Source organism: Pteropus alecto, unplaced genomic scaffold, assembly GCF_000325575.1.
Source record: "Pteropus alecto unplaced genomic scaffold, ASM32557v1 scaffold224, whole genome shotgun sequence".
Classification (NCBI taxonomy): Eukaryota; Metazoa; Chordata; class Mammalia; order Chiroptera; family Pteropodidae; genus Pteropus; species Pteropus alecto.
In genome coordinates, this window is record NW_006436289.1 from 511963 (window position 1) to 521552 (window position 9590).

The 9590-nt window shown below is 49.1% G+C and overlaps 1 protein-coding gene across 1 annotated transcript in view; it reads left to right on the forward strand.

Moving 5' to 3' along the window:
- The first annotated feature begins 3921 nt into the window (after positions 1-3921).
- TMPRSS13 (transmembrane serine protease 13) overlaps positions 3922-9590 on the forward strand; it is a 15108-nt gene continuing 9439 nt past the window's right edge. The window contains exons 1-4 of the mRNA XM_006912831.1: positions 3922-4177; positions 4565-4669; positions 7599-7721; positions 8644-8773. Of these exons, the coding sequence (XP_006912893.1) occupies positions 3922-4177; positions 4565-4669; positions 7599-7721; positions 8644-8773 (614 nt within the window). The remainder of the gene's footprint in view (positions 4178-4564; positions 4670-7598; positions 7722-8643; positions 8774-9590) is intronic.

Consider the following 9590-nt stretch of genomic DNA (forward strand, 5'->3'; position numbering starts at 1 on the left):
ATGATGGGGTAACAGGATCAGGGTCACAGGGTGCTGCTCAGGTGGAGACAGCCTGAACTCTTGACTAGCTATCATAAGACAACCAGTCAGTTGAGGGGTTCTAGGCATGCTCTTTAGTCCCCTCTGAACCCCAGTTCCCTCGCCTCATGTATAAACTGGAGGTAATAATTCCTGTCCAGATTGCTAACTAGGAGCCTCGTGAGAATTGAATGAAATAGTGGATATGAAAGCTCTTGGCAAATTGCAAGCCCTGAAGAAATGAAGGGTCACTGTTGGTGTTGGTACTATTGGTCCAGACTCTACGTGATCCTAGCAGGCCGGGTTAGAATCCAAACCTTGTTACTTACCTAAAATGTGAATTTGAGCATGTTCTTAACCACCCTGGATTTCAGTTTCAAAATCTATATAATGAGGCTAAAATTACCAACCATAAAGAGTTATTCTGAGGTTGAAATGGGATCAAGTAAAGTGCCTAGTGGGCTGTTATCTTTACCATAGTGATACACATTTATAGACCAAACTCTTTCATGTTTATTCCATGTTATTTGGGGAAAAGAGGCAGGATTAGTTCCATTTTACACGTGTGGAGACTTTGAAATATGTACTTACACAAGGTAACCCAGTTAGGAATGGAAGAAGTTATATCTGAACACAGATTTCTCCATTTCTAGCCCAGCATCTTTAACAGACAGACAGACAGACAGACAGACACCACCACAGCTAATAGTCACCAAGTCCTTACTTTACATGTATCATCTATCACTACATTACTATGAAGCAGGGTGATTGGCTCACCATACAGATAAGGAAGCTGAGGTATAAAGAAGTTAAGTCACTTGCCCAGAGTCACCAGCTGGCCTAGAGAGTACTTGATGACTATGACACTGCTGTTCCCATCCATCATGCTCTGCCCAGTCTTGGCAGATCACAGGGGTCATAGGGCCCTATTCTGGCTCCCACTGGAAAGTTCCACAAGACCGAGATCCCTTTAGGAACCCCTATCCCCGCCCCCAGGCTCTTCATGGTGCTTGGAGCCATGCAAGCGCCTTTCTCAGTTCTTGGGCCATGGCACAAATGCAGGACAAGCACCTGCACACAGATGTCAGGGAGAAAATTGTGCCAGGGAGCCCTTGCTGTTGACTGGAGAAGGCAGGGGCACAGATGTGCCCAGGCTTGGGCCAAATACCTGACTGTGATTCTGAGCAATCTAAGTTCTGAGTTGAGTTTACTCATCTGTAAAATGGGCTTCTAAAAATACCAACCTCTCGAAGATGGTATGAGGATCTCATGAGGCCAGAGACAGAGCAGTTTATTATAAACTCTGAAGTGCTACACATATGTGAGCTATTGTCACTTGAGGTATTAGATGATGAGGACTCCCCTCAAGATTGGGGAAGACTTATAATGAAAATGTAAAAAGGGCGGAGACCTGGCAGGCCAGTCAAATGCCATAATGCCAGGGTCCCAGGCAGTGTCAAGGCTTAGGACACCACTGGTAGAAAGTGTAGGGCCCTACACAGCTGGGGCTCATCGCTCTCATTGAAAGACCTTAGCCTGGCCTTTGTTCAGCACTCTCTTTTCTCCCTAAGATGAGCTCCCATCACCCGTCAGCCCTTTGGTCATGCCCCGTGGCTGTTAAATCTCAGGACAGCCAATGCAAAGGAGGACAGGGATGACCATTTCCGGCCCAGCTGTTGTGTGCCAGGCACAGGCACAGGCAAGAGCCTTCCTATTTATCTCATTGAATCCTCAGGATTATTAATCTTATTCTACAGATTAAGAGAAAGAAAAAGGAAAGTTAAGTGGCTTGCCCAAGGTCACACTGCTAAACCTAGGATTGGGACCTAGGTCTGCCTGACTCCAAAACTAATGCTATCAACAGGTGCAGTCTATAATTCATCATATGCTTACCACCTCTCCCTGCCCCACCCAGTCCTGTTCCCCTTGAGGCTCCTGGGGGCTAAACGGTTTTCATTTTATGGAAATCTATTCTCTAGACAATGAAGATGAGAGGGAAATCTGAGCTCTGGTTCATTTGGTTCAGAAGTGGCAAGCAGCTGCCCTTCAGGTCCTTAAACACACATAAGTGTGTCCCTGCTCAGCTGGCTAGAGCATCAGCTCTTATCTGTATTTACTCACATCCACTTTTTGACCCCAGACCCTCTGGGAGAGTGGCTCCTTGTCCCTGCCAAATGTGGTCCAAGGCTCTAGATTCCACCTTGAATTCATCCTATAGCCACCCCAAAACTGAGGAAGTGACCAAATTAATGATGTCTGACTCTTAGAAGAGGGAATTTTTAAAAAAATGAATAAACAAAAAACAAAAATGCCTACCTGGTAGGGATGATGGTGTAGACTTGGATTGGATATTCTAATGAGGAGGACTTTTTATTAACTTGTCTGCTTAGTAATAGTGTCAAATACTTTTAAGCACAGTGGAGGATGAGGGAGAGAAAGAGAGGTCAGATGTCTAGATCCCATCTCCTCTGTGCAGCGCTGCCAACTGTGCCCTCAACACAAAGTCCCCAAGCACAGGTGTGTTTCTCCCACCACTTCTTCTGCTCCCGGGAGACTCGCCTTCCTGAGCAGCCAGTCAATGTTCAGCAGAAGTTATAATGAGGGTCAGATGTGGCCTCTGGGCCAGGTCAGTTCCCAACTCCTGCCGCTGCTCTGGAGACTTCTAGAGGGAGCTAAGAAGCAGAGATGGTGTGAAGGAGGGTGAAGAGATCTCTATAAGGGGTTAGGGGGAGATGAAAAGATGCCTAAACTGGTGACAGGGACTGGGGGTCTTGCAGACCAGAGCAGAGGGTACTCAAGCCCTTCCCAACAGCCCTGACTGCCCATCAGCTCCCTCCTCCAGATTTAGGCTCAGGATCTCCAGGAGGCAACAGGACTGGCATTCACCAATCGCCTCCTATGGCCAGCTGCTGCATTATCTCATGCATCCCTCTCCTGAGAGGCAGCAAAGCCTAGAGGTTAGAGCATGGCCTCCAGAGCCTGACTTTCTGGGCTCACAATTTGGCTCTATTTGCTTGATCAAGTTGCTTAGTCTCTCTGTTTCTATCTCCCCCTATGCAAAAAGGGGATAATGAGAGTTCCTACCTCATAGGGTTGTTCTGAGGATTCAATGAGTAAATACATGTAAAGCACTTAGAACATGTCTAGTCCTTTATAATTATACATTAAAGTACTAAATGTAAATTAATAAATCCTACAGCTGAGTAAGGTTAAGGATCTCATCCAAGGTGTAGTGGAACCATATCCCAGCCTATACCTTTTTCTCCTCTTACATCCTGCCTTTCCAGTTTCCTTGCTGTACTGTTATGTGCTTCCATGTGAGTGTGGTTGTGTTTGGGGTGGGGGGTGAATTCTGGGATTACCAAGAATGGTAGGGTACAAGGCAGGTCAGGGCTTTTCTTAAGTAGTGCTTTTCATACTTTTTGATGACAGCTCATAATAAGACCAAAACTTTATAATCTAACATACATACACAAAGAAAAGGGCAAGATGTAGGAGAATGCAAGTAAATAGGGAAGTGAAGAGGCTGGTTACTTCCCCAACAGGGGACCTCATCTCCTTGAGTGACTGTCAAAATGAGGAGCAAGTGCAGCAGCCTCTTCCTTGAGGGTCCCTAGACATGTGTAGCCAAAGCAGGTGCTCCCAAGCTCCAAGCAGATGGCCCCTTGCCCTCTGCTCACCTCTGCAGGTCACTGTGATGGAGAGAAAATGCAGAGAGAATGTAGAGAATGCAGAGGGACAGCAGGCTTTTGAACTCCATTTCATCCATAGACATCTTTGTTTTCTCAAATGCTTCCCTGTCCAGTGGCTCTGCTCGCCCCCTAGCCTCTTGCCCCAGAGAGTTTGTCTCCTAGCTCAGCAGGGCTGGCAGTTGGATGGGTTGGCAGGGGAACAACCTGAGGGATGCCTTTGCTCTACTTTCAGAATGCTTCACCAGCAAGGATGTCTCCAGCCCGGACAGCCCCAGCCCGGGCATCACCTCCCAGGTCATCGTCTGCAAGGTCATCATCTACAAGATCATCGTCTACCAGGTCGGCCTCCACAACATCCTCTCCAACAAGAGTGTACCTTGTTAGAGCAACACCAGTGGGGGCCGTACCTGTCCGGGCATCTCCTGCCACGTCAGCACCAGCCACCAGAGCCACCAATGAGAGCTCAAGTAAGGGGGGTACTGTAGGGAAGGCAAGAAGGACAGGGAAGGAGTCCATGGGTAGAAAGGAAATCATTGAGTTGGCACTCACTGCTCCTCTTCTACCCTCTAGTTAATGATGTATGGGAAGGAGGGGGAATGGTCACGGGTGGCAGTGGGGGATCTGGGTTGGTGAGGGCAGGAAGGAAACATTGCATGCAAACCCAAGACAGTGGAACCCTGGGGCAAGTGGAGGAGGGGCTAAAAAAAAACACACCAACAAACAAGTGTCACTTTGGAGGTTGCATAGTCTGGGTCAGAGTGCAGATTTCAAGGGCATGGGTTTCTGGTTAGGTTTCACTGGTCTGGACTCCTCTCCTACCACCTCACTTTCCCCTGCTGTTGCCCCGCTTCTAGATGTCAGCTTGCCCAAGTTCACCTGGCAGCAGGGACAGAAGCGGCTGCCTCTCATTGGATGTATTCTCCTCCTCATTGCCCTCGTGGCATCGCTCATCATTCTCTGTGAGTTTAACAAAGGGAGAGGGGCAGCTCTCATTGTTGTGTGGAGTGATGTCTGGGGATAGGGACACACAGCAGGGAGGCAGGAGTAGGGAGCATGCACTTGGTGGGCTACTGTGTCCACAGAGGGCCACTCCTGCAAATGACCTTGGACCATGGTGTCCCCAGCCCCCTCTAAACTACCAGATTGAGTATGAGAAGTCAGATGAACCTGGGCTTGGGTCTCATCAGTGCCACTTATTGTGCAGCTTACCTGGGCAGGTTAGTTCACAACTCAGAGCTCATTTTTCTGCATCTTCAAATGGGTTTTAAATCCATCCATCCATCCATCCATCCATTCAACTTTTTACGTGCCCAGTGAAGTCTCATAAAGACTTCACTGTGTTATGAGGAATAAAAGAGATAATGGCACAATGCCTGGCACAAAATTCCACTCTAAAAACACTAGTTATTAAAAACAAACATAAAAACCCTGATTAGGAAAAGTCTTTCAGGTATTTTCCATCAACAGTATAAAGTGTTCAGCAATTTAGGCACCCACAATTTCTTCCTTCTCTTTGGAAAAGATACTTAGGACATGTCCCCAGGTTCGCTGCCAGAATGCCCACTATGAATCTAGCACAGTGGAGACTGTGCTGGAGGGAGCAAAAGGGGAGCACATATCCGACCACCCTGTCCTCAAGGAGATTAAAGTCTCCTGGAGGACATAGCTGGAGAGAATGAAGGCCGAACACATTTGAGTGTGACTGTCAGAAAGAGGTGACAGCTGTGTGGTCTGTAGAGGCAGGGGCCAGCTCATGAAGGCAGTGGGGCCAAATGAGGACCTGAAAGATGGAAGAGCATTGGGGACAGGGCATCTAGTGGGAATGGCAGCTGCAGGAAAAAAGTGAGGCAGATGGGCAAGGTCAGCATGGGGCGTGGAAAGGGACCCACTAACCAGAGAGGAAAATATACATTTGGTGACCTGGGGGCTGTCTGTTTGCTTGAGTATGGCATGGCCCTGTTTTAGAGAGCTGTAAATGCTGGACTGAGGGGTAAGGATTCGATTAAAGAGGCAGCAGTGTGGTGAAGAGTGGGGTGGGCAACGATACAGAAACACCTGTCTGCAGGACTGTTTGAGGAAGACTGTTGTGCTGGAGGAGGTTGTGTGTTGGTTAAGAATACAGTTTTAGGGCGTGGCTCCATAGTGTAGTGGTTAGCATGGACCTTCTGCTTTACACACAGAAGGTCCCAGGTTCATGCCCCAGGTGGAGCCATGGACCATACCCCAGGCGCGCCGGGCCCCCCGGGTGCACCAGGCCCCCAAGTGAGCCGGGGCCTCCTGAGTGCACCAGGTACGCCAGGCCCCAGGTGCACACAACGAGCATGTGGGAGGAGATGCCCCACCTTCAGAGATCAGTTCTTAAGGGGAAACTGGCAACATCTATAGGTCAGGGGTGGAAATGGGGAGGCAATTAAAGAGGGAGGGGGGGAAGAATACAGCTTTAGTACCAGACAGACTCGGCTCTGCCACATAGCAGCTGTGTGACCTCAGCAAGTTAATTGACTTCCCGAGCCTCAGTTTCTTCACTTGTCTGACAAGGTGGAGGCATCGCCATCACAATGCCTCGGTATGGTGCCTGCCACATGGTATCCATGAGAACCACCTCCAGCACTCGCTGCCCTGCTCTCCCTCCCTTCTTCACACAGGGCACAGCTCCAGGGGAACGCCCTGCAATCCACAGAGAGCAAGCAGTAGGAAATAACCGGTGGAGGGGTGAGATGGCATGTGAGGGCAGGCTTCCTGACTAGTTATAGCCTTCAGCATGGTTAACATTTCCTGAAGTCCTCTAACCTCTAGACTTACTGACACCAGGGAAGTGGTCACTGAGCAGCTATGCCGGGGGTCAAAACTAGAGCCCTAGCCCCGAACCCCCATCTAGAGCTCTCCTCACTGCACATCAAGGTGATCCTGGCAGGCTCAGTGTGCAGGTCTTGAGAGAGGGAAGACCAGGGCACAGAGAAGAGGGGCACATCCAAGAGATTAGGAGGGATTGGTGTCTGGGCCTGGAAGAAGCCAGTCACACAAGGGTGACCCTTCACCTTGGGTGACTGAGAGCATGGTGGGAGCAGGAGGAGAAGTGAGGGGTCAGGGCCAGGAGGCGGGTGTAGACAAAAGAGGCAGGGTGAGGAGTCAGAAGTCAGGTTTCTTTGCCATCAAAGGGGAAGTGTCTCCAGGTGGGAGGGATGACAGATCCTAGTTTGGAAAGAGATAGGTGTTAAAGACAGAGGGAGTTATGAGGCTGATTTTCACAGATGGTTTATAAAGCTTGTACATTTGGGAATCAGCCATCTAGTGTTGCTTGTTCAGTGGGAAGACATTTAAAGGCATAAAGACAAGTAATGGGGCAAAAACTGAGCATAGGAGACAGTCCTTGTTTGGGGGAGAGGAGGAAGAAGAAAATCCAGGAGCTTCTGAGGCTGGAAGGACCACCTTTGAGAAAACAGGACAGGTAGTGGTTGTATGTGTGTGACTGTGGATTTGAAAATTTCTCTGCTGTGACCCCCATGGAGCACAAAGATAAAGGGAGCCCAGAAAGGCTTCGAGAAGGGGGCTCTGGGGTACTAGAGGAGGTGGTTTCTCTGGCTACCACTCTAGCCAGCATGTAGGGTGGGGGAACTCCCAAAGTAGCATCCACCTCCACACCTCCTTCCCTCTCTCTCTCTTCTTTCTTTGGGTGGCTGCTCAAGTCTGCTTGGTGCTGCCCTGCTTGCAGGCGCATTCCAGAGCATTCCTGAGCAGCCTTTCTCTCCATACAGATGGGGGACGAGAGCCCCAGAGTCCAAGAGGGATTGCAGGTCGGTGTCTCAGAACTCCCAGGGCCTTGGGCTGCTCAGTGTCCTGTTTCTCTGGGGCTGACAGTGACCCAGCTGCCTGCTTTATTTTTTCCAGTCCACTTCTGGCGGGGCCACACAAGGATCAAGTACAAGGAGCCTGTAGAGAGCTGCCCCATGCATTCCGTGCGCTGCGATGGGGTGGCAGACTGCAAGCTGAAGAGTGACGAGCTGGGCTGTGGTAAGCAGGCTGGGCATAGGTGTGTGTGTGCGCACGCGCGTGTGTGCAGGCGCACTACAGTGACTACAAACTCAAATGGGAGGCAAAGGACAGAGAACTGGAGGATTTGGGTTTTAGTCACAGAAAGATTGTGTTTGAAACTTGGTTTTGAGTGTTTTGAGACTTGGGCAAATCACTTACCTTCTTTGGGCTCCAGTTTCCTAATTTATAAAATGAATGGATTGGACAAACTTAGTGGTTCTTGAATAAAATCAAACAACTCCCAACTATCAGACTGAGCAAAGCAAAGCTTCTCTGGCTGGAGGCAGGTGTGGGGTCCAGAGTCCCTTCTACGTACCCCCTCCTCTTTGTCCAGCAGATGACCTCTGACTTCCACTTCCATGTTTCATGAAGGTCGGCTTGTAAATGGCTGGCCTCAATGAGCACAAAGATGTCATTGAGCTCTGGTCCTCAGTGGCTTTCACATGTGTTATCTATGTATAGCCTTGATGTCGGTATCTGTGGGTACATGTCCCATTCTTTCTACCTGCACGTTTACATGTGTCCTTACCCATGACTGTGGTCATCTGTGCCTGAGCCTGTCCAGATCACTCTGTCAGATCATAGTCCTTATTCTCCTTGTCATTCTCTCATTTGTGCATGTCACTGCCCTCTATGGGTGATGGCTCTTGGCAGTGCCTGCCCCTTCTTCCAGTATGGCTCCCTGGAGTTTGTCGGATAAAGAGCTTTCCTCGCTGCCCCAGCCCCTTGCCTTGGCTCTGTCCTTACTGAGTGTCTTGGGCTTCTGAGCACTGACTATGATCATCACATCCCAGCGAGGAGCCTCAGGACAGTAGCCTCTCAAAGCCTTACTCGGTTCATTCCCAAGAACTGCAGCTTCCTGGCTGCTGAGGACCTGCTTTGCCCTTTTCTTTCCCTGCAGTGAGGTTTGACTGGGACAAGTCTTTGCTTAAAGTCTATTCTGGATCATCCCATCAGTGGAATCCTGTCTGCAGTGACAGCTGGAACAACTCCTACTCAGTGAAGACCTGCCAGCAGCTGGGTTTTGAGAGGTATAACTTCCCCAAGGTCCTGGCTTCAGGGATGTCTTGGGCTCTTCTTAAGGGTGTCTCAGACTCATCGCAGGAACCCCATGTTAAAAAAAATCTTGGAGACCAGAGTTGAGGTAACTAGCTCAGGATATCTTGGAGTTATTCAAAGGGACAGTAACCCTGGGATCTTACGAGTCTGGGACAGGTTATTTCCATGAGGCCAAAGTAATTCTTCATAGATTTAAAATAGATCACACTCCTGTATAATTCTTTGCATCTTAGCGCCCTCATGCCCATCATTATATTTAATGGTCATGGTAGCCCTGTGAGGTGGGTTAGGCATTTGGGCAGGTTTTGTCATCTTCTCACTTCTGAGAACAAGGAGCTCAGGCTGTGCAAACCCTTCAGTGGACTTTGAGCTCCAACAGTTGTGGCTTGGGTTAGAATTCATCAAACAGGAATGGAATGGTCAGGTGTGCCCAGGTAAAGTCATAAGAATCTTAGGCTCTAAAAACTTTAAACAGAGAAGTTGACGCTGCTGGGTAGATGAGGAATAGGGTGGACAATGACCTTCTGCCTTAATGGAGTTCCAATTCGCAGGCCACATGGTCATCTCCATCCTCCCTCTTGGTCTGAGTTTTCAAGCCAAGTAGTTTTGTGTTTCACCAATGAGTACAAGGTTGTGGGAAGAAAGGATGAGAATCTCATTGTGGACTCTCTGTAGAAGCACCTAGAAAACCAGACTTGGAGGCTAGGACTTAGAACCAGTTCTCTATCCCCACCTCAGTCTCAGAGTACCCATGTATGAAAGGGAGATCTGCAGGATCTAATCGGAAGA